This window comes from Macaca thibetana, chromosome 9 (genome assembly GCF_024542745.1).
Source record: "Macaca thibetana thibetana isolate TM-01 chromosome 9, ASM2454274v1, whole genome shotgun sequence".
Classification (NCBI taxonomy): domain Eukaryota; kingdom Metazoa; phylum Chordata; class Mammalia; order Primates; family Cercopithecidae; genus Macaca; species Macaca thibetana.
The window spans coordinates 129,335,720-129,361,355 of NC_065586.1; the positions used below are offsets into that span (position 1 = coordinate 129,335,720).

At 60.8% G+C, this 25,636-nt stretch overlaps 2 protein-coding genes across 2 annotated transcripts in view; both read left to right on the plus strand.

Moving 5' to 3' along the window:
• KNDC1 (kinase non-catalytic C-lobe domain containing 1) overlaps positions 1–11,507 on the plus strand; it is a 65,144-nt gene extending 53,637 nt beyond the window's left edge. The window contains exons 24-30 of the mRNA XM_050805554.1: positions 545–749; positions 1,433–1,515; positions 1,760–1,910; positions 6,666–6,788; positions 6,866–6,925; positions 7,818–7,975; positions 11,006–11,507. Coding sequence (XP_050661511.1) covers positions 545–749; positions 1,433–1,515; positions 1,760–1,910; positions 6,666–6,788; positions 6,866–6,925; positions 7,818–7,975; positions 11,006–11,237 — 1,012 coding nt within the window. The 3' untranslated portion in view covers positions 11,238–11,507. The remainder of the gene's footprint in view (positions 1–544; positions 750–1,432; positions 1,516–1,759; positions 1,911–6,665; positions 6,789–6,865; positions 6,926–7,817; positions 7,976–11,005) is intronic.
• A 7,589-nt stretch (positions 11,508–19,096) lies between these two features.
• On the plus strand, positions 19,097–20,433 carry UTF1 (undifferentiated embryonic cell transcription factor 1). Its single transcript, XM_050805528.1, has 2 exons — positions 19,097–19,718; positions 19,847–20,433. Exons 1-2 carry the CDS (start codon positions 19,169–19,171, stop codon positions 20,320–20,322), a joined length of 1,026 nt encoding a protein of 341 aa, XP_050661485.1. The 5' UTR covers positions 19,097–19,168; the 3' UTR covers positions 20,323–20,433.
• Positions 20,434–25,636: the final 5,203 nt, after the last annotated feature.

Genomic DNA, 25,636 nt, shown 5'->3' on the forward strand with positions numbered 1-25,636 from the left:
CGGGCACACCTGCGTGCACTCACACAATCCACACACACACCATCACACATCCACATGCACACACACAATCCACACACACGCACCCTCACACATCCACACATACACGCATGCAGCCTCATATGCACACGTGCACATTCACATATGCCCTCCATGTTCCCGGTCGCAGGCAGCCCTGCTGGGCTGGCACCTCCTGCCCTGTCCCAGGTGCTCAGGTGAGGAGGGTCCTGCTGTGACTCACTGACCCCAACCTTCTGACCCTCAGGCCAGAGACTAAGGTGGAAGAAGCCATTGCGGGGAGATAAATGCCCTTTCCATTAACCCTCAGCATCCTGCCCCTGGGGGACCTGCCAAAGTGACCAGGACAGGCATCCTTGTGCCAGCACAGCTATGGGTGGGCAGGCTGCTGTCTGTCTCTGGCTGGGCCAGTCTGAGGAGTCCTGGACTTGGACCTGACCTGGTCCTCACCCTGCCCTGCCTCCCTGGACCCCTGACCTGGAGGGGACACGGAGCTTGGGCCCCTCAGTGCCTGGCCTGCCCTGCAGAGCTTCCCCTGGAGGCTGCCCCGAGGCAACGGGCTGGTGCTGCCGCCGCACAAGGAGCGTCCCTACACCATCGCCGCGGCCCTGCCCAAGCCCTGCTTCCTCGAGGACTTCTACGGCCCCTGCGCCAAGACCAGCGAGAAGGGGCCCTACTTCCTGACCGAGTACAGCACTCATCAGCTCTTCAGCCAGCTTACGCTGCTACAGCAGGTGAGGAGGACGAGGATCCGTGCCCCGGCCACCTGCGAGTAGGGGCCCCAGAGACACTTGGCGCCCACAGGGCCCTCAGCAGCTGCTTCCCAGAGGAACAGACGGGCAGAGAAGGGGCAGCTGCCGAGTGCACAGGTTGGGGGTGGTGGCCAGGTGCACAGGTTCAGGCAGCTGTGAGTCCTCTCCAGACCCTTGCCCGCTGGGGCTTGTCCTGCCTCTGCCCAGCACTCTGGCCTCACAGGCACTAGAGGACGCCCTGAGGGCCATGTGGGGTGCTGAGTCTCTCCCCTCAGTCCCTCTGCCAGAGCTGGACCAACCCAGTTCCTTGTGCCCCACCCAGCTGCCAGGGCCCTGCCCAGCATCTCTGCCGCCGCCACAGCCAGTCCTCAGGTGGCCTCTTCCCAGGTCCCTGCCATCCCGGGACCCCACATCACGTAGCAGTGATGCCAACCTAGTGATCCACCTGCTGTCATGAGGGCTGCCCTGGATGCCATGAGCCCCTGGGGGCCAAGCACGTGGGGAGCCCTGTGGTGGACCCCGTGGACTGTTGGGTGGGCATTGAACCTGGGATTGCAGAGATGGCCCCCAGAAAACCCCCACCCTCCCTGGCTCCCTGGGACCCTGCCTTGGCCACAAGGCCCTAAGGGATGGAAGCCTGAACCTCGTTTCCACGGTCTGGGCAGGAGTTGTTTCAAAAGTGCCACCCGGTCCACTTCCTGAACTCACGGGCCCTGGGCGTCATGGACAAGAGCACCGCCATCCCCAAGTGAGCGTCCGGGGCCCTCGGCTGGGAGCGGCGGTGGAGGGTCTCAGGGGCTCCCTGTAAGAGTGTCATGGGCGCTCCTGACCAGCAGGAGATGGCTGTTGTCTCTGGAGATGCGAGAGAGCGGTGTCTGCCCGTCGGAGCAGCCTCGTGGCCCGACCCCAGCCCACCCCGCACCAGCAGCCCGGGGCCGGGCAGGGCCACCTGCACATCTCCTGGGGTGACGGGGGCCACATTTCTCTTCCAGAGCCAGCTCTTCTGACTCTCTTTCGGCCAAAACCTGCAGCTTATTTCTGCCCAATTACGTTCAGGACAAGTATCTGTTACAGCTTCTAAGAAACGCGGATGACGTCAGCACCTGGGTGGCTGCAGAGATTGTGACCAGCCACACCTCCAAGGTGGGCACCCTATAGTTCCGAGGCCAACACGGGCATGGTGCCCACCTGCCCGGGGGTGGCAGTGCCTCCTGTAAGGCCATGGCCTGAACCCTTTCCCAATGCAGTGAACCCAACTCCATGTCCCTCGGAGCCACACCGGACCCAAGGCTGAGGGGAGCAGGGCACAGGGGGCAGGGGGTCAGCTGCACTCCCAGCTCTCCCCCAGCAATGCCTCCCACGTCCAGAGTCACGTCCACAGCCACATCTCCACGTGCCCAGCCACGTCCACAGCCACATCTCCACATGCCCGGCCATGCCCACAGCCACATCTCCACGCGCCCAGCCACGTCCACAGCCACATCTCCATGTGCCTGGCCACGCCCACAGCCACATCTCCACGTGCCCAGCCACGTCTCCAGCCATGTCCCCATCTGCAGCCACAGATGGCTCCCCTCAGTGGTGGGTGATCCTCCGCTGTGGGCCACCTGGAGACCCAGGGCAAGCTGCACCCACCACTCCTACCACCCCTACCTGTGCTCACCACACAGGTCCCTCGTGCACCACCCCCAGCACTGGGCTCCGCCACAGCACCCCATGCCCACCCCAGGGCCCCACCCCTCTGTGCCTGAGCCTGGCCCCTGGGCTGGTGTTTGTGACACCACCCTGGGCTCCTCCCGGCCGAAAGGTCATTGTGGATTCTCAGTCTGTGGAACAAATCAGCTCCGTGGTCTGAACAAGGTCAAGGTCAAGCTCTAGCGCCAGGGCCCAGTCTCGGCCTCTTCTAGGTCCTGTGGGCCTTGGGCTGGACTGAGGGCTCCTCACCTGACCTGCCCCACTTGCTGTCAGGCAGGGCCCTGTGCGGCCCCGAGAGTCACCTGCCTTGACCAGCTCATCCCTCACGGGGCCCACCTGCCCAGGAGGCATCAGGGTCCACAGGTTCTCAGGAGGTCAGAGTCCCCCAGCCCCAGGGGTCTGCACCTTCACCCAGCGGATGCCTTCACCCAGCGGACAGACACCCTATGACAGAGGCCTCTGATCTCCTCATACCTGAGCTCAGCTGGGGCTTGGCTGTCGTGGGCTGGGGAAGACTCAGGATGACAGGACCCCTCCCCCACAGCAGGGAAGAGGCAGCCTCGGCCCATGGGTGGACACCCACCCTCTCCTAGGTCGGAGCTCTCTGAAAGCAAACTTGGGCCCAAGGAACAGGACTCCCAGCCATGAACCCCATCACTGCTGTCCCTGCTGCCGTCCCAGAGTGGGCCGAAGGCTCTGGGGGAACCAGGAGCTGCTCACAGTCCACCAAGGTGCAGTACCTCCCTGCCAGGCGGCAAAGCCACCTCCACGGTAGACAGAGCTTCCCTTCCTGTTATTCCTTCACGCCCCCCCAACGCCGCAGGCAACTCCGGGGCCTGTAAAGGAAGGCAGAGGTGCCACCTTCTCTCCTCCCTTGGGGAGAATTTTCCAGCTTTGGGGACTTATTGCCAGGGCACACCAGCGCGGGACATGGGAACAGAGAGCCTGGCTGCCCGTTTGCGCTGATCCACGGTTTTCCCAGTACCATGAGGGACATCAAAATGTGATTTCCCTAAACCAGAGCCTTCACACACGGCCCGCGTAGCTGGGCTTCGTGAGGATGAGCACAAGGACAGCTGGCTGACACCTGGCCAACCCGCAGCGTCCTGGGCGCTCCCTCACCCCGAGCTGCCCCAGCGGGTGGAGGACCACCCCTCCCAACCTGAGACCACCTCGAGCCTGCGGGGGCCCTGCCTGAGGGTCTCCAGGATGGCCGCTCGCCTGGTCACGTGCCCGTGTCCAGGTCTGCGGGGTGGGCAGGAGCTGTGCAGGCTCACACCCAGGGCTGCCGGCGCCCAGCGTGGCCGGGACAGAGCTCGGCACTCCTGCCGCATCCCCGTTAGCAAAAGGGAGCCGCGGATCACTCAGGACGGGCCCCTCAGCTCCACGTGGGAGGGGACAGACCTCGCCGGAGACCCACTCATGTGAGACCACACTCATCCATCTAACGAGTGTTAGATACACGATGTCTTGACGTATTGTGTATCAATGGCTGGGCTGTCAGAACGTTCCAGGACACTGAGCTTCACATTTGTAAATTCAGGACCCCAGAAAATTGTTAAAATTCAGAATCTGAGCAGAGGGCAGCAGAGGTCAATCACAGCACTCGGGGATTCTGACGAGGCCTGGAGGGAGGCGAGGTGGAGACAAGGGCAAGAAAAAAACGGAGTAAAATTTATCACCTTAGGAAAACGGGGGATCAGTGTTTCCGTTCAGACAGTGTCTCGGTGGCTCCGTTTAGACGACGTCCGGAGGGAGGCAAGGTGGAGACGGAAGCGCAGGAAAAAACAGCGTAAAATTTCTCACCTTAAGAAAATGCAGGCCAGCCGCGGCGGCTGATGCCTGTAACCCCAGCCCTTTGGGAGGCTGAGGAGGGCAGATCGCTCGAGCCCAGGAGTTGAGACCAGCCTGGACAACACAGCGAAACCCCATCTCCACTGAAAATATAAAAAAGTATCCAGGCTGGTGGCACACACCTAGAATCCCAGCTCCTCGGGAGGCTGAGGTGGGAGGATCACCGGAGCCCCGGAGGTGGAGGGTGCAGTGGGCTGAGGTCACACCATGGCAGCCTAGGCGACGGTGCGAGACCCTCTCTCAAAAAAATAAAAACTAAGATTGGAGAGTTTGAAAGCAAAACAGGGCTTTGGTTTCTTCAGATTTGTTTAAAAGTATGCAACACCATAGCCAAGAGGTGGCGGCACCCCCACGTCCATGGAGGGAAGAACCGATAAAGAAAATGTGGTCTTTTCGTATCTTGAGAGTTTACTCGGCCTTAACAGGAAGGAAATTCTGACACCTGCGTCAGGGAGAGGAACCTCGAGGGACTCGGGCTCAGGGAAATGAGCCAGTCATGAAGCCCGGACACCCGTACGGCTCCACGTACACGAGGCGCCTGGAGGTGCCGGATTCCCAGAGACGAAGCAGCAGGGCAGGCGCCGGGGGTGGGCAGTGGGTGCCGGGAGCTCGTGCTGAACGGGGACCGAGTTTCTGTTTGGGAAGACGGAACGTCACAGAGATCTGTTGCTCAATGTGGACGTAGTTAACACGGCTGACCTGCGCACTTAGAAAAGGCTACAAGGGAAAATCCTCTACATGCTGCTTACAATAAAAAATCAAAAGGTTAAGACAAAAATGAAAAAGGGTGGTGAAACAGTTTTACCTCAAAATTACACACTTTGCATCTGCTTAAACCGATGAAGAGACAGACTGAGACGTCAGCGTAGAACGTGTATCCGGTAAACACTTCTCAAGCCCCTCTCAAGGCACTCGGGCAGGAGAGCTGGGGCCGCCGTCGGGACAAACACAGGATCATCTCAGGCGTCTTCAGCTGCACAGGGTCCCTGCAGACAAGAGTCGAGCCCAAGGGCAGGCACAGTGGCTCACGCCTGTAACCCCAGCACTCTGGGAGGCTGAAGTGGGTGGATGACAAGGTCAGAAGTTCAAGACCAGCCTGGCCAACATGGTGAAACGCCATCTCTAATAAAAATACAAAAATGATCACGCCTGTAACCCCAGCACTCTGGGAGGCTGAAGTGGGTGGATGACAAGGTCAGAAGTTCAAGACCAGCCTGGCCAACATGGTGAAACCCCATCTCTAATAAAAATACAAAAATGATCACGCCTGTAATCTCAGCACTTTGGGAGGCTAAAGCAGGAAGATCACAAGGTCAGGAGTTCCACACCAGCCTGACCAACACGGGGAAACCCTGTCTCTACTAAATATACAAAAATTAGCCAGGCGTGGTGGCGGGCGCCTGTAGTCCCAGCTACTTGGGAGGCTGAGGCAGGAGAATCGCTTGAACCCAGGAGGCAGAGGCTGCAGTGAGCCGAGATCGCACCACTGCACTCCAGCCTGGCGACAGAGCGAGACTCCGTCTCAAAGAAAAAAGGAGTCGAGCCAGGGGACGGCATCCAGCTGGACTCTGCAGCCTTGGTTTCCACTAAAGGATGGCCCAGGCCAAGGTGATTCCTCAGGGACAGGCAGCTCCAACAGGAGGGGTCAGCTGAGTTCTCCAGAATCTTCTTGAAGCCCTAGAAGTAGATCCGAGAACGCAGCCTCTTGGGACAGCTCAGAATACGAATCCTGCTGGGTGGGGCATTCACCACCCATGATTGTTCCCACCAAAGCCAGCCGGGTCATCACCGCCAGGACCGAAGCCGGCCGGGTCGTCACCGCCAGGACCGAAGCCGGCCAGGTCATCACCGCCAACCAGAGCCCCGGAGGAGGGGGGCACTCAGGCACCCCCCAGGGACTGCACCCAAACACTCCTGCCACGGGCTCAGCGTGGAGGGTTGGGGGGGTGGGCAAGGAGCTGCCTATGGCTCCCCATCTGCCTGTGGACATGACAGTGGCCTCTGCCTGGGTGGGGACGCCTTTTCCAGTCCTGAAGCTGCCTGGGGAGGTGCGTCCTGGCACAATCTTGCTTTTGAGAAGGGAGGGTGGACTTCTTTTCAAATCTTTCCATGTATCAGGCATTGCTTTTATTTTGTTTTTTTAAGTCATGCCCACCCCATCCTGCCAGCCCAGCCCCTCTACGGCCACAGCCGCCGCTCACCTGCGTCCACACAGCCGCTTCCTTTCCACACACGTGATGCAGCACACGCTCTTGTGTCTTGGCTCTGGGTGATTTTAACAGGTTCTCAAATATTCCCTTTGTTCATCTTGAACCAGAAGACGCTGAATGTGCCATTTTCTCATTGCAGCTGCAGGTGAACTTGCTGTCCAAATTTTTGCTGATTGCAAAATCTTGCTATGAGCAGAGAAACTTCGCGACAGCCATGCAGATCCTGAGCGGGCTGGAGCACCTGGCCGTGAGGCAGTCCCCCGTGCGTCCCCCTCGGGCCCCGAGGCGGGGGTGGGCACCCGCGCGGCCGCAGGAGTCTCACCTGTGCTTCCATTTCAGGCCTGGAGAATTCTGCCTGCAAAGATAGCAGAGGTCATGGAGGAGCTGAAAGCCGTGGAGGTACCAGCACTTTACATGGCCTGCGGCTTTCGTGCACCGAGGCCCCCTCCTAAACAACCTGCTCTGCAGAGTCTGCCGCGCCCAGACGCAGGCACCACTGAGTGTGTGCAGATGGCCCAGCCAGGGTGGCCTCAGTGAGGCCCAGGAGTCATCTCCCGGCGGGGCCTCTGCTGCCGCCTGTGCAAAGGTGTCCCCCCTGCTCAGTCACGGGGCCCTGCTGGCCTGAGTTCCTCTCACAGAGCACAGGTGCCCAGAGGACAGCACTGAGGTCTGTGGCTGGGGCCTGAGCTTGACCAAGCTGGATCTCCCCCAGGACGGCAGGGGTGGCCTCGTGAGATAATGAACAAGGAAGCACCGCGGAAGTGAGGGGGCATCCCCCAAAATGACACGGACGAGCCCCACAGCAGCCAGAGCCTGTCCCGTCCTGGGTCTCAGAGCTCGGCCTCAGGCCCCAGCCACAGCTGTCCGCGGGTGGGAGGGCTCCTGCCTGTCCTTGCTGGACACACAGAGCAGGGCCTGCACTGGCCAGGGTCTCATTTAGGGAAGCTGGGGTAGCTGGGTCACCTGGCACTTTCCTGGAGTCCAGCAGAGAGCAAAGACAGGGACTCACCATTTCAGTAGCAAAGACAGGGACTCACCATTTCAGTGGCAGGAGGCGCAAAGCCTCCCAGCGGCCGTCAGGGCCATGCAAGCTTAAGACCCTGCAGGTGTGAGCCAAGTCCAACCATCCAGGCACATTCGGGACTGGAAGCTAATTCAGAGAGCCGGGCAGACCCCGAGCGTGGAGAACGCAGGACCAGCTGGGACTGGTTGGGCTGCACTGGCCCCAGCGAGGCTCCTGCTCTGACCACGCCCTGTCTCTCCCCGGCCCACGCCCCGGCTGGACCACCAGGTCTTCCTGAAGAGCGACAGCCTGTGTCTGATGGAAGGGCGGCGCTTCCGGGCACAGCCCACCCTGCCCTCGGCCCACCTCCTGGCCATGCACATCCAGCAGCTGGAGACAGGTGGCTTCACCATGACCAACGGGGCCCACAGGTGGAGCAAGCTCAGGTGAGGAGCAGGTGGGCACACGCCCAGGTGAGGAGGGGCTCAGGTGGGCACACGCTCAGGTGAGGAGCAGGTGGGCACACGCTCAGGTGAGGAGCAGGTGGGCACACGCCCAGGTGAGGAGGGGCAGGTGGGCACACGCCCAGGTGAGGAGCAGGTGGGCACACGCCCAGGTGAGGAGGGGCTCAGGTGGGCACACGCCCAGGTGAGGAGGGGCTCAGGTGGGCACACGCCCAGGTGGGGCAGGCTCAGGTGGCAACTCTCTTCCTATCCCTGTTTTTCAGAAGCCTTTGTACCTTGCCCCTCACTTGGCACTCACAGCCTCAGACCTCCCTCTACCCAGGATAACCTCCAGCCACCTCCTTCTCTGCAAATTTGGAGGTTTCCTGCACTCTTGCCGTCCATGGCCCCAAAACACTCCCCGTGGTCTCTTGGGACCCCTGCGTTGCGACCCAGGCACACTTCCCACCCCACCCTGAGAGTCTCTGCAGCAGAGGCTGCCCGGCAGCAACCTGCCCTGACCCTGGGTGCCACATGGTGTCCCTGCCCCCCCCAGACCCCTCTCCCTAAAGATGTGCATGTGGGACCCAGGATCCCTCCTCAGCCTGTGGTCCTGCCGTCCACCTGCCCAGCACCTGGGACCAACCACCTGGGAGGCGCAGACTGGGGCTGGCTGTAAAACCCACCACCACGACCCACAGGGCTCACGCCCCAGGCCACGCAGGCTCTTCCATGGGCCAGCCTCTCCTCGGAGGCCCAGGCCTGTGTCCAGTGGCCTTCAGGCGCCCACAGCCCCAAGCCTCACCCTCTCCCTCAAGACACAATTTCCCACCGTCCCGTCTCTTCTCATCGCCCGCCGCTGTCCACACACGGTCAGGTGCAGGCTGCTCAGGCCACGGCAGCTCCACCCTCCTCCACGGTAGACGGCCCCACTTGGGGAGCAATGCCCAGTGCACCAGGTGCCCGTGGATCCCCAGCCTGACAAGTGAAGGTCCCCTTCTTAGACAGACACCAATCGAAAAACAACATTTGGCCGGGCGCGGTGGCTCAAGCCTGTAATCCCAGCACTTTGGGAGGCCGAGACGGGTGGATCACGAGGTCAGGAGATCGAGACCATCCTGGCTAACCCGGTGAAACCCCGTCTCTACTAAAAAATACAAAAAACTAGCCCGGCGAGGTGGCGGGCGCCTGTAGTCCCAGCTACTCAGGAGGCTGAGGCAGGAGAATGGCGTGAACCCGGGAGGCGGAGCTTGCAGTGAGCTGAGATCCGGCCACTGCACTCCAGCCTGGGTGACAGAGCAAGACTCCGTCTCAAAAAAAAAAAAAAAAACAACATTTACAGCATGCCGTAAGTGTATGCTCATTGTAAGAGATCAGAAAACCCAAGTCAGCAAAAGAGAAGTTAAAGACTTAAGGTAGGCTGGGCCCGGTGGCTCACGCCTATAACCCTAGGTAGGCCAGGCCGGGCCGGGCGCAGCGGCTCACCCCTGTACCCGGGCACAGTGGCTCACACCTGTAACCGTATGTAGGCCGGGCATGGTGGCTCTCACGCCTATAACCCTAACACTTTGGGAGACCGAGGACAGATCACCTGAGGTCAGGAGTTCAAGACCAGCCTGGCCAACATGGTGAAACCCTGTGTCTACTAAAAATACAAAAAATTAGCCAGGTGTGGTAGCTGGCATCTGTAATCCCAGCTACTCAAGAGGCTGAGGCAGGAGAATCACTTGAACCCGAGAGGCAGAGGCTGCAGTGAGCTGAGATCATGCCACTGCACTCCAGCCTGGGTGACAAGAGTGAAACAGCGTCTTAAAAAAAAAAAAAAAAAAAAAGCCGGCGCGGTGGCTCATGCCTGTAATCCCAGCACTTTGGGAGGCTGAGGCGGGCAGTCAGGAGATCGAGACCATCCTGGCCAACACGGTGAAACCCCATCTCTACTAAAAATAAAAAAAATTAGCCAGGCGTGGTGGCGGCACCTGTGGTCCCAGCTACTCAGGAGGCTGAGGCGGGAGAATGGCGGGAACCCGGGGGGCGGAGCTTGCAGTGAGGCAAGATCGCGCCACTGCACTCCAGCCTGGGTGACAGAGCAAGACTCCGTCTCAAAATAAAAAACAAAACATAAGGTGATGCACAATCAGGAAAGAAAACAAGCCAAAACTGGCACTTGCCCTTCATGGCATCCACGTGCCTATGTGAGCGCCTCCAGATCTGCCCGTCCCAGCATCCACGTGCCTCTGAGAGCCCAACCAGGCATGCTCTTCCCGGCGTCCGTGTGCATGTGTGTGCGTGTGTGCGTGCGTGTGTGCGTGTGCAGGTGTGTGTGCCTGTGTGTGCGTGTGTGCGCATGTGTGCGTGCGTGTGTGCGCATGTGTGCGGCGTGTGTGCATGTGTGCATGTGTGTGTGTGCGCGCATGTGCGCGCATGTGCACATCCAGGCTTGCCCTTTTCTTTGATGTAATGCACGTCCCTTTGTCATTCACACTGGGTGTGCAGTGTTTCCGTCCAAAATCAGGTCAGGGCGTCCGTCTGTGGCACCAGCGTTCCCAGGCCCGGGTGAGGGCTCCTGTTCCTGACTGGCCAGTTGACTCCGTTATATCCCATGGTGAGCTGGTCACTGTCAACAACCAGCTCTCCCAGGAACACGGCCCTGGCCCGGGCCGCGGCGATTCCCAGATGTGAATGCTCCGCACGGCAGCAGAGTTCCTTGCCTGCCTCGTCCTCTCAGCTGCAGCCCCTGCAGCCAACTGGGCTTGACTCCTGTTGGGACGCTTGGCACAGACAAGCCTGACCCTGCGGGGTTTCCGTAAGCGTGTGTGGACTGAAGCGTGGGCGGATGGACAGTCAGACACACGGAAAGGTCTGAGCAGTGACATGAGGTTCGGCCTCGCCAATAAATACAGAAAACACCCTTCAGTGTTTACATGGTGAAAAGGTTTAGTTCAAATGATTCCTAAGAACGCGGGGGGACGCCCTCCGCCTGGAAGCTGCGCCCCTCCCTGTGCAAACTAACGTCTCTTCTTTCCCCAACGGAAGGAACATCGCGAAGGTGGTGAGCCAGGTGCACGCATTCCAGGAGAACCCCTACACCTTCAGCCCCGACCCCAAGCTCCAGTCGTACCTCAAGCAGAGGATTGCCCGCTTCAGCGGTGCCGACATTTCCACGCTGGCTGCAGACAGCAGGGCCAACTTCCACCAGGTCTCCAGCGAGAAGCACTCACGGAAGATCCAGGACAAGCTACGGAGGATGAAGGCCACATTCCAGTAGCCGAGCTTGGGCCTGGTGTGGAATTCCAGATCCAAACCCAACTGCGGGGGGCGGGCCGGGAGGCAGAAGCCACATCTCAGGCCCGGCCGTTATCCAGGCCCCTTTGCCCCCAAGCCCTGGGGAGCTGGGCCGGGAGGTGGAGGCTCAGGGGACCCCATAGGGACAGGCAGAGCTGGTCTCCTCCCAGCAGACGGAGCCAGGACGGGCACAAGAGTCTTGGAGGTTTGCGTGTTTCTGCTAAAATTAAAGAGTTAAATTTAAAAATGAAAACGAAAGACACCTTCCCAGGAGTTTTGTGCCTGTCTGCGCCTCACACACAGATCAGTGGCCCTTACCCAGCTCTCAGCGACGCCCCCACAAAACAGCGACGCCCCCGCCGACTCAACAGACTTCAGAGTGGCTCCTCCCTAAGCAGGTTTCTGAGCCAGCCTCGGTGGGCTGAGCAACGAAGGACCAAAGCGGACCTCTGAGCGGCATGCCAACCACAGCTCGCGGGGCTCCGAGACCTCCCGTCCGAGACCCTGCCTGGGTTCACCCTCCACAACCCAGCCCCAGAACCCCCGTCCCCCTCCCCTGCCCGGTGCCCCTCCTCCCCAGCCCAGACCCCCAGGTGCCCGAGGCCTGCTGCTGGAGCAGGCACCTTGGGCTGGGTCTGCTCCCCGAGGGCCCAGAGCTCCCAAGCTTAGAACAGCCCTTGGTGAGGCAGCCGCGCCCAGACAAAGGCCCTGCTTCCTGGAAAGGACACTCATAGCAGGTCCAAGCCAGAGGCTCTGCAGCGGGGGTCCCTGAGAGTGCCCCCACCCATCTCGTGCCCCAGGGGCCGCCGCCGCCCACCACCTCCAGCAGCCATGCATGTACGCCCGCAGCCCTGCCTCCACAGCTCGCCACGCACTCACGCTTCGCCAGAGGAGACAGGAAGTGCGCTGCCTCCATGGCTCCGAGCCCTCGCCCAGGTTCTCGGACCCCAGGCAGCTGGTGTGGAGTGCCCGACCAGGGCCATGGGAGACCTGCACGGTCAGATCCACACTGGCCTCTGCAGCTGGGCGGCCAGAGCCCCAGGCACCGCCCCAGCTCAGTGTGGCTCTCGTGGTGCCAATCACAAGACCCAGGGTTGTGCTTTTGAGTTTTAGAATTAGCCATTCTTTAGAGCAGCCAGCTAGTGGCATTTCTAGGAAAACTGTGACTTGTGACAAATCGCTACATTTTTAATGTCAAGACGTGTTTTCCCACATAAATTCACCGGAGACATCCGGGCCCTGGTTCGATGCAACGTGAGAGGAAGTCGGCGTCCTGGCCACGAAATGCAGTTCACTTTTTTTAGGCTTTTCTATGAGGATTATGTTCTGCAGACCCACGCCCGCATTTTCAGATTTTGTATTTAACAAAGATAGTGCCCAGTGCAGATCAACATTCCAGCGGTCAGGACTGACCTCAGGGGCACCGGGCTCAGGCTTCAGCGTGACTGTCCGCATGGCTCCCTCCTGTCCTGGCACCAATTTCTGAATAAAGTCCTTTCTACCAGCCGCTGCTGTGTGGCCACTCTGTGGGTTCCCAAGGTGACCTCTGCAGGTCGAGCTGGTTTCCTTGAAGGCCACACGAAGGCCCCTTACAGGCGCTCACAAGGACTCCAGGTGCGAGAGGTGCTCAGCCCAGGACTGAAAACCGACCTGCCGGTCCACAGCGACGCCCTCTGATGTTGCAGAGAAAGGCCTGGGTCTGCCAGACGAGTGTCGCAACTCGGGCCCTGCCAGGAGAAAAGCTGCCCCCAAAACTCCCAGGCCGTGCGAACAAGCCAACGTACCCACCGGGGCAGGAAACACTCGCTTCTGGTGAGGACTGCAAACAGCCTAAAAGAACGGACTCCCGAAACCACGCTCGCACATCCAGGCTCGCCCCTCCATTCACAAAAAGGACGCCCTCATACTGGGCGTGCAGTGTCTTCATCCAGAATCAGGACGGGCGTCTGTCAGTTCTTTCAGGCTATTTGCACAGACCCACGGCCGTTCCTGGTCAACCTGCCCCAAACTCTGCCCAACCCAGCCGGTTCCCACCTGGCAGCCCTGTGGGCAAGACAGAGCCGGGTCGCCCGTCACCGCGGCGCAAGCTCGCCGTAGCTCTGACCGCAGCAGAGGGAGGCCAGGAGGGGAAGCTCCCGCAGGTGGGGCCTGTGGCCCTGGAAAGGACGCTGTCACGGCCGTCACAGTGTAAGGCTGGTGGACACCACTCGAGGAGGGGCTCACGGCTTCCAATGGTTTTGGGTTGTAAATTGCGGATGCTTTTGCGAAAGAGCTGATGGGTCTCTCGGGAAGTTCCCGCGGTGAACGGGTGCGGTGATCCGCCTGGAGGGAGGCCCAGGAAGAGCCGAGGAGACGACGAGATGGTGGGGTCCAGCTGTGCTAACGGGAGCTGCGCCGGCCGGGGGCCCTGGGTCCCGGTCACGTGTGCTGGACGGGAGCTGCCCTGGAAAGGGGGCCCTGGGTCCCGGTCACGTGTGCTGGACGGGAGCTGCCCTGGAAAGGGGGCCCTGGGTCCCCGTCACGTGTGCTGGACGGGAGCTGCCCCGGCCGGGGGCCCTGGGTCCCGGTCACGTGTGCTGGACGGGAGCTGCCCTGGGAAGGGGGCCCTGGGTCCCAGTCACGTGTGCTGACGGAAGCTGCCCTGGAAAGGGGGCCCTGGGTCCTGGTCACGAGTGCTTCGTCGCCCCCCATGCCCTGCAGGCCAGACCCCTCACCACAGTGGCTCCGATAAACTCAGCCCCGCCGAGCACAGGACTTTTCTCTCGGAGAGCTGAGAGCCAGCAACCCCGTGAGCCTCGCTCCTTGGCCTCCCGCCCTGTGTGAGCCTCTCCTGCACTGGCCAGGGCCTGTGGCCACTGTTCCAGGAACCACCACCACATACGGGGCTTGAGCTCCCCAAGGCCAACGTGCCGGGAGCAAGCCCAAGGCAGCCAAACAGCAGGCTGGGTGGAGAGAGAGTTGCCCAGCCAGCCTGGCCCAGGGCCTCCCCAGCACCAGCTTGTGCCACTTGGAGAACGACTGAGGGTCCCCAAAAGAGCCAGGCCTTCGCTCCAGATATAGTGCCCTGGCACCTCCAGCCAGAGCCACCCTCTCCTGCCCCAGTCCTGAGGGACACAAATGAGTGGATCCTGGTCCTCACCCAAGCTCCTAGCCACGGGATCACCCACGTGAGAGGTGGCACCGGCGTCCAAGCTCTTGGGGAATGACTGGTTGCCCCACGGAAGACCCCCAAAGTGCTACTCATACAGTGAAAGCGGGCGAGTCCCTTCTCTGAGACCTGGCTTCCTGTTGGTAAAGCAGGACGCGCCAGCTCACCCACGGACCGCATAGGTCCTGTTGTTCCTGCGTTGGTGACATCCACAGCGTGCCGCGAGGCCAGCGGGAATTCCCACTGTGCGTCTGCACTTGGACCTCCCCTCCTGGCCTGGCTTCTCCACAGCACACCTATGGGGAGCGTGTGGCAGTGGCACGGCAGGCCCGTGGGGAGCGTGTAGCTGTTACGTTGTTGGCAGGTCACGTTGTGGGGAGTGTGTGGTGGTTCTGTTGTTGACAGGTCACACCCACACACAGCTGTTTCCAAGGGATGTGCAGGCACGTGAGTGTCCCCACCTGACCCCAAAGCTGTGGCCTGCGGTGGGTCTGAACTTGCAAATTGTTGCAGTGGCTCCATCCACACACATACCTCTGCGGCCACCCCGCTCCCAGCCCCTGGTGACCACGGATCAGTACCCACCCAGCCTGGTGACCGCGGATCGGTACCCACCCACCCCCCATGGCTTTGCTTTTTCCAGCATGTCCCATAAATGAGTCCCATAAATGGACTCACAGCGTGTGGCCTCTGGGGCTGGCTCTTCTGCTCAGCAAAACGCACTTAGGATTCATCCCTGTCGCTGCATGAATTAAGGGCCGAGGCGCGTTGCAGCCCAAGTGCACCATCGTCCGGGGCTTCTCAGCCCTGTCCAGGTTCCGGCAGTGATGAACAAAGCTGCCATAAAGGTTGCGTGCAGGTTTTTCTGTGGACACAAGTCTTCGACTCCTTTGGGTAAACACCAAGGACAGTGAATACCGGATCCCACGGGAATAATATGTTTAGTTTTCTTAAAAACCACCAGAGCGTTTCCCACAGGGCCTGCACCACGTGCACTCCCGCCAGCACCGACAAGGGTTCCTGTCGCTGCGTCCTCGCCGGTTCGGGACTTTCTCAGCACTCCGGCGTCCACCATGCCGGCCGGTCTCCAGTGACCGATTCGCCCCATCCTCGCTGGTTCGGGACGTTCTCAGCGCTCCGGTGTCCACCATGCCGGCCGGCCTCTCACGACCTATTCGCCCAGTCTCCCCACCCGGGGAATCCTCAGTGTTCTGGTGTCGGCCATGCTGGATGCTCTCTAGTGGCCGATGATGTGAGCATCTTTCCACATCTCCATCTGCCCTTTGCACATCGCATTTGACAAAGGCCAGGTCTTCTCTCCGTTTCTACGGAGTCGTTCTATGTGGTACAGGGTGATGGACGCATAACTATAACTCTCTGTCTTTATCAAAAACTCATGGAGCCTGGACGTCCCTCCTTGGGTTCAGTTTGGAAAATCTTAGAGGAGCACTCAGCTGAGTCCAGTTTGGGCCAGATGTCTGCCCTGGACCAGCCGGTCACCGATGACCAGCAGCAGTGTGACCAAGGTCAGCCTTCAACTGGGCCTCACCCCCAAATTCTGGACTTATTTTCAGAAAAGGGGGTCTTTATGAGCTGTGCTGGAACTCCGAGATCCAGCACACTTACGTTCAACAATTTGTAACAACTTTTTAAGAAAAAAAAACTAGATCTGTCTTATAAGCAGGATGTTGGGAACCCCAGGGCGGAATCACAGAAACTGTGACAGGCGACCCTGATGCAGCTGGGTGACGCCACCTCGCTGACGGGAGTGGAGACGGGCCGACCTCAGTAACAGGGGAAACCAAGGCAAGGGCCAAGGACCACACACAGACACCGTGCTCTGGCAGCAAACCTGCTTCTCAGAGGGACGCGGTCAGCAATTCTGAAGGCACCTTCCACGCACCTCAGGGCTGAACCAGTGCAGGAGCCGGGCCTCCCCACCGTCCAAGAAAGCAGTTCCAGAAAAGCAAGTCGGGAGGCGAGAAGGAGCCAACCGCGCAGGACGAGTGTCAGAGGTCATGTGAACTCACGTGTATCTTAATGATGGTCACACATGCGCATCCACGGCCAGCCCACGCCATACACGTCCTGGTTTTGTCCCAGACGGAATCATGGCGGGCTGTGCTGTGCACTGCAGCTGCCACTGCGGGCTGGACCGTCTACCCTGGGGTCCTGCGCACCATCATCTCTGATCTCCACCCATCAGATGCTCCTAGCACCCCCAACCCTCAGTTATTAAAAATCTTTCGTTTGTTTTTTGAGGCAGAGTCTTGCTCTGTCACCTAGGCTGGAGTGCAGTGGTGCAATCTCAGCTCACTACAACCTCCACCTCCTGGGTTCAAGCGATTCTCCTGCCTCAGCTTCCCGAGTAACTGGGCCTACAGGCACGTGCCACCACGCCCGGCTAATTTTTTGTATTTTTAGTAGGGACGGGGTTTCACTATGTTAGCCAGGATGGTCTCAATCTCCTGACCTTATAATCTGCCCGCCTCAGCCTCCCAAAGTGCTGGGATTATAGGCTTGAGTCACCGCACTCGGCTTTTTTTTTTTTTTTTGAGATCCCCTCCCAGGTTCAAGTAATTCTCCTGCCTCAGCCTCCCTAGAAGCTGGGATTACAGGTGCACAACCAACACCTCGCTAATTTTTGTATTTTTAGTAGAGACGGGGTTTCACCATGTTGGCCAGGCTGGTCTCAAACTCCTGACCTCAGGTGATCCTCCCGGCCTCCCAAAGTGCTGGGATTACAGCCACCATGCCTGCCGCCCCCCCTTTTCTTTTTTTTTAAGACAGAGTCTTGCCCTGTCACCCAGGCTGGAGTGCAGTGGGGTGATCACGGTACACTGCAGGCTTAACCTCCTGAGCAAAAGGACATCCTCCCACCTCAGCCTCCCAAGTACCTGGAACTACAGGCACCTGCTACTACACTTGGTTGATTTTTAATTTTTTGCAGAGATAGGGGTCTCACTATATTGCCCAGGTCAGTCTCAAACTCCTGGCCTCAGGAGATCTGCCCACCTCAGCCTCCCAAAGTGCTAGGAATACAGGTGTGAGACATGTGTATGAGTGCCTGGCCAGGAACCACAGATTTCTCGAGAAGAGTCTGAAAAGCTGATTCTAGGGCCAGGGTCAGCAAAGGACCAGACGAGGCAGGAGCATCCTGTAGTGCCAGGGAGCTGGGAGGGGGGTTTCAAAAGGACACAGGAAGACAGGGAGAGGTGAGAAGAGTTTCAATGGCCAAAGTGGGAACAATCTGAGCAAACATAAATAAAAGCCGGGTACAGGGGCTCACGCCTGTAATCTCAACACGCTGGGAGGCCCAGGCAGGAGGATCATTTGAGCCCAAGAGTTCAAGCCCAGCCTGTGCAACATAGCAAGACCCTGTCCTTACAAAAAGTAAAAAAAACAAAAGTAAAACAAAAAACAAAAAAAAACTAGCTGGGTGTGGTGGTGCACACATGTAGCCCCAGCTACCAAGGAAGCTGAGGCTGGAGGATCGGCTGGGCCCAAGATTTCAAGGCTACAGTGAGCTGTGATTGGGCCACCGCACTCCAGCCTGAGTGACAGAACGAGACCCCATCTGTAAAAAAGAACAAAAACAAACAGAACTTTTAAAATAAATAAATAACAACAGCATCGGGTTATGACCTAAGAGATAAAATAAATACACACCAGCCCACACTGCAGAAATAAACGAGTAGATAAATCAACAGGTGAGAGACAAACCTCCTTACAGAAGAATCCCACAAAATACAGACACCCCTCCAGGAGGTGGGGCCTAATTCCTCTCCCCAGGGGTTGGGGATGGACGGAGGGACCGGATACCAGTGACCACAGCAGGGATGGGGCGGCGGTAGCTGAGCAGTGCAAGACGGGCAGACAGTCCCCACCTAACCACAGAGCGGACCTCACCGGTGCTGAGCCACCGGATAGGAGGGCGAGACCCCACCCCTGCGCCTTCCTTCCAAACACCGACCCCCCCAGTCCGATCACAGGAAGACACCAGGCAAACCCAAGTCGAGGAACATTCAACAAAACACCTGGCCCGTCCTCAACCGTGTCGAGGACGCGAGAAGCTGCCACGGCCCAGAGGAGACCCAGGAGACAGAAGGACTCGGCGCCGTGCGGCGAAGAGGAAGAGGATTTCCTCCTGCCGGGATCCTGGCTGCAGACGCGCTCCAGACGAAAGAAGTTCAGATTTAAGAAGTTCCTTCTGCAGAGCGCGTGAATTCCGACGCCCACTCCCGCGGCTGGCGCGGCTTCTCCCTCCACCCAGCCCCTGGCCTGGCAACTCCCACTGAGACCCGGGCGGTCCTCGGGACCCCTCGCGTGCAGGTGCTGAGCCCGGGCGGGGGGGCGGGCAGCACTGGGGTCCGGACAAGGGGGCGGCAGCGCCTTCCGGAGCGGGAGGGGCTCCGCACACATCTCGACGGGGGCGGGGGGAGGCTCGGCGCCGGCTAAAAGCGAACGGGGCTCAGGCATCGCGGCACCTCCGTTAAACGCCTTTAAGGACAGAACCACTGCGGACTCTGTTTCCGACCGAAGCCAGGCTTTGCTCTGTCTTCCCGGCCGCGGCGTCAGAACGGACCCCTTAGGACCCGGCGGACGGGGTGGGCGGGGCGCGGGGGGCGGGGCGGGGGCGGTGGGAGGGTCGTGTAGACCCGGCTCGGACGGCGGGACGGCGGCGCGGGATGCTCAGAACGCGTGTGGGCGGCCCGGGCGGCGTCCGACCCCCTCTCCATCTTCGCGCGTCGCGCCCCGGCCCAGGGATGCTGCTGCGGCCCCGCAGGCCGCCCCCGCTCGCGCCCCCCGCGCCGCCGTCGCCCGCCAGCCCCGACCCCGAGCCGCGGCCGCCCGGAGACGTCCCAGGGACCCCGCCCCGGAGGCCCGCCTCGCCCAGCGCGCTGGGGGAACTCGGGTTGCCAGTGTCCCCGGGCTCGGCGCAGCGCACGCCCTGGAGCGCCCAGGAGACGGAGCTGCTGCTGGGGACGCTGCTGCAACCGGCCGTGTGGCGCGCGCTGCTCCTGGACCGCCGCCAGGCCCTGCCCACCTACCGCCGCGTGTCGGCCGCGCTGGCCCGGCAGCAGGTGCGCCGCACCCCCGCGCAGTGTCGCCGCCGCTACAAGTTCCTCAAGGACAAGTTTCGCGAGGCGCAGGGCCAGCCGCCCGGGCCCTTCGACGAGCAAATACGGAAGCTCATGGGGCTGCTGGGCGACAACGGGCGCAAAAGGCCTCGCCGCCGCTCCCCCGGGTCCGGGCGCCCCCAGCGCGGCCGCCGCCCGGCCCCCAACGCGCACGCGCCAGCTCCGGCCGAACCAGGTAAGCGGGGGGCTGGGGGGCAGCATGGGGCCGAGGGCTGCGGAGGGTCCGGGGGCGGCCGAGGGTTGCGGGGGAGGGGCGGGCGCGTCCCCCGAATCCCCGCCCGACCGCCCTCTCCGCGATCCCAGACGCCACTCCGCTGCCCACCGCCCGCGACCCCGACGCGGACCCCGCCTGGACGCTCCGCTTCAGCCCGTCCCCGCCAAAGTCTACCGACACCTCCCGCGCCCCCGGATCCCCGCCAGCCCCCGCCCCGACCGCCCTCGCCACCTGCATCCCCGAGGACCGCACACCCCTCCGCCGTCCGGGTTCCCCGCCGCCGCCCCCCGCCCGTGAAGACCTCGACTCGCCGCCCGGCCGCCCCGAGGACTGCGCGCCCCCTCCGGCCGCGCCCCCGTCGCTGAACACCGCCCTGCTGCAGACCCTGGGGCACCTGGGCGACATCGCGAACATCCTGGGCCCGCTGCGCGACCAGCTGCTGACCTTGAACCAGCACGTGGAGCAGCTGCGCGGCGCCTTCGACCAGACAGTGTCCCTGGCCGTGGGCTTCATTCTGGGCAGCGCGGCCGCCGAGCGAGGGGTCCTCAGGGACCCGTGCCAGTGAGTCCCGGCTGCGGCCAGCCTCCCTTCCAGGCCGAGGCCCCTCCGCCCTCCCCTCTCCTGCTGCCTTCCCACCCCCGCTCTTGTGTCCCGTCAATAAAAAGATTGTTTTCCTGGTCTCCGGGCTGTGCAGGAGTGCGGGTCTCGAGGCGGGGAGGGAGTGGCGCCCGGAAGCGCTGGGGCTGCAAAGATCAGGGCAGGGTTGTAATGCTCTCATCACAGAGAGGAGCTCCCACTCGCTTCTGAGGTGTGGACAGAGCTCCGTGGGGCGCGTCCAGATGTAGGCCCAGGAGTCCAGGCTCGAGGCTGGTGGGCGTGGTGCTTTCTGCCGGGTCCTGGTTACACACCCGGTTCTCAGGGCCACACCAGACTCTCCCTGTCCCTCCTGGGGAGCCCCACTGAGTAAAACGGAGGGGGAGGGGGAGTTCCGCTGCGGGTCCGTAGAAAAACTGAGGCTGACCGCCCCCAGGGATGGGGGTTAGAGTGGCGGCCTCCACACTGCCCAGCAGAGAACCCCTTTGACCCAGGAGTAGCTTGGGGCGTTCCCAAGGTCCTCCCATAGCCTTGGGCAGTCTTGAACGACCTGGCTGAACGCTCCCAGGTCCAGGGCGACAAAAGAGGAAGAGGAGCCACACAGCTCCAGGGAGAATGTGGTTTTGTCTCCAGGGAGGCGGCTCTGGTCCGGGTGGGCCCAGGGAGGCGCTGAGCGGCTGTGGTGTGACCCTTGGGCAGAGGCTGAGGGCAGGCCCCTTGCAATTTTGAGAAAACCGAAGCAAACCTGCCCAGGAAGCAATTTCCAAGTAGCAATACAGGGCCCCACCCTGGACCCCTGAGTCAGAAGGGGGATTGGGTGGAGCCGGAGATACAAATGTAGCCTGTAGGAGTTCCGCTGGCATAACAATACCTGCAAATTAGCGGGCCCATCCCGAAAGACAAGTGGCTTGCCCAGGGCCATGCAGCTAAATGGGGCTGGGGGTCCCCACTGGCCCAGCACCCAGCAGTCCTGAGGGGTTCCCTGTGGGTGGTAGGGTTGCAGCCCCTCCCACACATGCCTTTCTGGGGATCCGGAAGAATAGGTCCGGCGAATGCTAATGGCAGCTCCTGGGGAAATGAAGGGCTTGCCCAGGTCTGAGGGGAAGGCCTGTGAGACCACGCCTGCAAGAACTGACTGCAAGCTTCACCTCATTTAAGACACTGAGGCACCGGATGTTGTGGTTCACGCCTGTAATCCTAACACTTTGGGAGGCTGAGGCGGGTGGATTGCCTGAGCTCAGGAGTTCGAGACCAGCCTGGGCAACACGGTGCGTCCCCATCTCTACTAAAAATACAAAAATTAGCTGGGCATAGTAGCACATGCCTGTAGTCCCAGCTACTCAGGAGGCTGAGGCAGGAGAATTGAACTGCTTGAACCCGGGAAGCAGAGGTTGCAGTGAACTGAGATTGCACCACTGCACTCCAGCCTGGGCGACACAGACTCGGTCTCCAAAAAAAAAAAAAACAAAAAAAACACACTCTGAGGCCAGACGCGGTGGCTCATGTCTGTAATCCCAGGTCTTTGGAAAGCCAGAGGCGGGCAGATCACTAACAAGGTCAGGAGTTTGAGACCAGCCTGACCAACCTGGTGAAACCCCATCTCTACTAAAAATACAAAAATTAGTCAGGCATGGTGGCATGAGCCTGTAATCCCAACTACTCAGGAGGCTGAGGCAGGAGAATCGCTTGAACCCGGGAGGCGGAGGTTGCACTGCACTGCAGCCTGGACGTCAGAGCAAGACTCCGTCTCAAAAAAAAAAAGACACTCGGCCGGGCGCGGTGGCTCAAGCCTGTAATCCCAGCACTTTGGGAGGCCGAGACGGGCGGATCACGAGGTCGGGAGATCGAGACCATCCTGGCTAACACGGTAAAACCCCGTCTCTACTAAAAAAATACAAAAAACTAGCCGGGCGAGGTGGTGGGCGCCTGTAGTCCCAGCTACTCGGGAGACTGAGGCAGGAGAATGGCGTGAACCCGGGAGGCGGAGCTTGCAGTGAGCTGAGATCCGGCCACTGCACTCCAGCCTGGGCGACAGAGCGAGACTCCGTCTCAAAAAAAAAAAAAGACACTCTAGGCCAGGCTTGATGGCTCACGCCTATAATCCCAACACTGGGAGGCCTGAGCGGAAGGATCACTTTGAGCTCAGGCGTTCCAAACCAGCATGGGCAACATGGTGAGACCACATCTCTATTAAAAATAAAAAAAATAGCTGGGCATGGTGCCATGCACCTGTAGTTTCAACTATTCAGGGAAACAGGTGGGAGGATTGCTTCAGCGCAAGAGGTCAAGGCTGCAGTGAGCCCAGATTGTGTTACTGCAGTCCAGCCTGGGTGACAGTGAGAACCTGTCTCAAAAAAAAAAGTCTGGCATCAGCTCCACCCTGCTGTGTTCCCTGAGAATCTCCAAGCTGCTAAAAACGTGTTGGATGAGCCAAGCTTGCAAACATTCCCCTTCACATACACAGCCCCCAAAGGTCAGAGTCATGGGCTGGGGCCACAGTGGGGTCTGAAACAGAGCTTAGGGGCACCCTACATGACCCTGTCGCTCCAGAAGCTTATGCCTGACGGCAAGCCCAGGTCCCGACAGCCACATCCCAGCAAACACACCAACACCCTAAGGGTGGGGGCTGTGCCTCTCTATCACTTGGGGTTACTGGACACTCGGCCCTGGAGGAAGGACGCACCTCTGGGTTGGAGCCATTTAGGGGCACCAAGCAGAATTCATTTGCCTTCCTGCTCAGGTAGTGGGCCGGGGACCAAGTGCTGTGATCCTCCTGAGCCCGGTATCAGAATAATTAATCTGAACATGCAGGCCCCGGACCTCTAATGCTTTCTAATCTGGTGCAGGGAGTATATTTTGGCTGTTTAAATCAATCTAGGGGCCGGATGTGGTGGCTTATGCCTGTAATCCCAGCACTTTGCAGGGCTGAGGCAGGAGAATTACTTGAGCTCAGGAGTTTGAGACCAGCCTGGGTAACATGACAAAACTCCATCTCTGCAAAAAATACAAAAATTAACTGGGCATGGTGGCACACACCTGTAGTCCCAGCTTCACTGGAGGCTCAGGCAGGAGGATCACTTGGGCCCCGGAGGTCAAGGCTGCAGTGAGCTGTGATCACATGAGGCACTCTGGCCTGGGCAACAGTGAAAGCTTGTCTCCAAAATAAGTAACTTGCTCTGCGGGCATGGCAGGATTAGCCTCCTGTGTGCTGTTGGCTTAGCGCTTTTTTTTTTTTTTTTTTTTTTTAGACAGAGTCTTGTTCTTGTTGCCCAGGCTAGAGTGCAATGGTGCAATCTTGGCTCACCGCAACCTCCGCCTCCCAGGTTCAGGCGATTCTCCTGCCTCAGCCTCCTGAGTAGCTGGGATTACAGGCATGTGTCACCACCTCTGGCTAATTTTGTATTTTTAGTAGAGATGGGGTTTCCCCATGTTGGTCAGGCTGGTCTGGAACTCCCGACCTCAGGTGACCCACAGGCCGCGGCCTCCCAAAGTGCTGGGATTACAGGCATGAGCTACCCCCGCAGCCTCCCAAAATGCTGGGATTACAGGCATGAGCTACCGCCGTGGTCTCCCAAAGTGCTGAGATTACAGGCCTGAGCTACCGAGCCCGGCCCGCCGGTTTAGCGTTTCTTCAGCCCCCAGGCACCAGACCAGCACCACTTCCTAGTGGACAAGCGAAGGGGAGTGGGGAGCGTGGGTGTGTTGGGGAATGGGGACATGGGGGTGTTGGGGAGTGGGGAGAGTGGGGGTGTCGGGGAGGGGGGCATAGAGGTGTAGTGGAGGGGAGTTTGGGGGTGTGGGGAGTGTGGATGTGTAGGGGTGGGGGAGCTTGGGGTGTCGGGGAGTGGGGCGCCTGGAAGTGTAGGGGAGGGGGAGCGGGAGCGTGGGGGTGTTGGGGAGTGGGGCGGTGGATGTGTAGGGCAGGGGGCGTGGGGGTGTCGGGGAGAGGGGCCCGAGGATGTGTAGGGGGATGGAGCATGGGGGTGTGGGGGAGAGGGGCACATGGAGGTGGGGGCGTGGGGGTATCAGGGAGGGGTCACGTGGGGGTGACGGGGAGCGGTGTGTGGGGGTGTCTAGAGGAGAGCGTGGATGTCTAGGGGAGGGTGAAGAGGGTGGGTGTCGCGGAGGGGGAAGCGTAGGATGTCTCAGGGAGTGGGGAGCACGGATGTCCCAGGAGAGCAGGAAGCGGGAGGGTGTTGGGGACGGGGAAGAGGGCACGTGAGGGTGTCAGTGAGGCCGAGGCCGCGGGGGTGGGTGTTGGGGAGGGATTGGGGCCTCCCCTTCAGGTGGTCTCAGAGTGCTCGGAGGAGGCTTGGGCGAGTCGTGACGGGGCCGGAGGGAGCAGGGCGGTCTGGACCCGGCGGCAGCACGCGCTAGGTCCGGTGCCTGTCCTCAGGCCGTGGACTCGGGGGGAGCCCGTTTCGGGGACTAGTTGGGCTCCGGGCTGTGCGTGGGGGCGGGGCTGCCAGCCTGGGAGTGACGCGGGACTTCCCTGCCCAGCGCAACCCGGCCTGGACCCCGAGGGTGGGGAATGGGGCGACGCCCGCGGGGACCACCCTGTGCGGCGTGCGGGGCGCAATTCTCGGGGCTGGGCTGCCCCAGGGGCTGGGAGGAAGGAGGCGGAGGAGCGCTCAAGTCTCCTACCCATGGCGGCGCATCAGGACGCGTCCCAGAGCTGGGGGCGGACGGAGGCTCCGAGGCGGAGGCTCTGGTGACCCCAGACCTGGGCCAGAGCAGCCTCCGCGGGCCCTGGAGGGAGGGTGGAGGCAGAGGCCCGGGCTGCAGGAGTCGGGGGAGCCTGAGCCACGGCGGTGGGGCCGCTTGCCAGGGGAGAGGGGCCACCCAAGCCGCAGCAAGGGGCTGGGGTGGGGGCCCAGGACGAGGGGCTGTCTGGCCCTGCCGTGTGAAGGTGAGGAGGGGCGGTTCAGGTGGAGGTGGTGCGGGGGAGCTGGGAAACTGGCAGGAGGAGCTCTATGCAGAGCTGGGGCCGGCGGGGGGGGGGGGGGGGGCTGAACCACGTGCAGAAGGTGGCTGAGACCCCGGGGCCGGGCCCCTGGAAATTAGAGATGGAGACGTGGAAGGCTGGGTGCTGGCGTTTCACAAACCCACGCTAGTGGTTTCCTCTTTATGTAAGGGATGCTTCTGGGCCTTTTCCCTGCCTGTCGAAAGTTCTGTGTGTGTGTTTGGGGGGCGGGGTGGGAGGTGAGGGTGTGCTGCGTTTTGCTCCACTTTGAGGCACCGCCCCGCCGCAGCCCCCACCCTCAGGGCCTCTGCTCCCAGGTGGC

What these genes read in the sequence shown, in the direction of transcription:
- UTF1 (XM_050805528.1), top strand. Translation starts at nt 19,169, where the DNA reads ATGCTGCTGCGGCCCCGCAGGCCGCCCCCGCTCGCGCCCCCCGCGCCG. An exon ending in GCCAGCTCCGGCCGAACCAG is followed by an intron (nt 19,719 to 19,846) that starts GTAAGCGGGGGG and finishes CCGCGATCCCAG; the next exon opens with ACGCCACTCCGCTGCCCACC.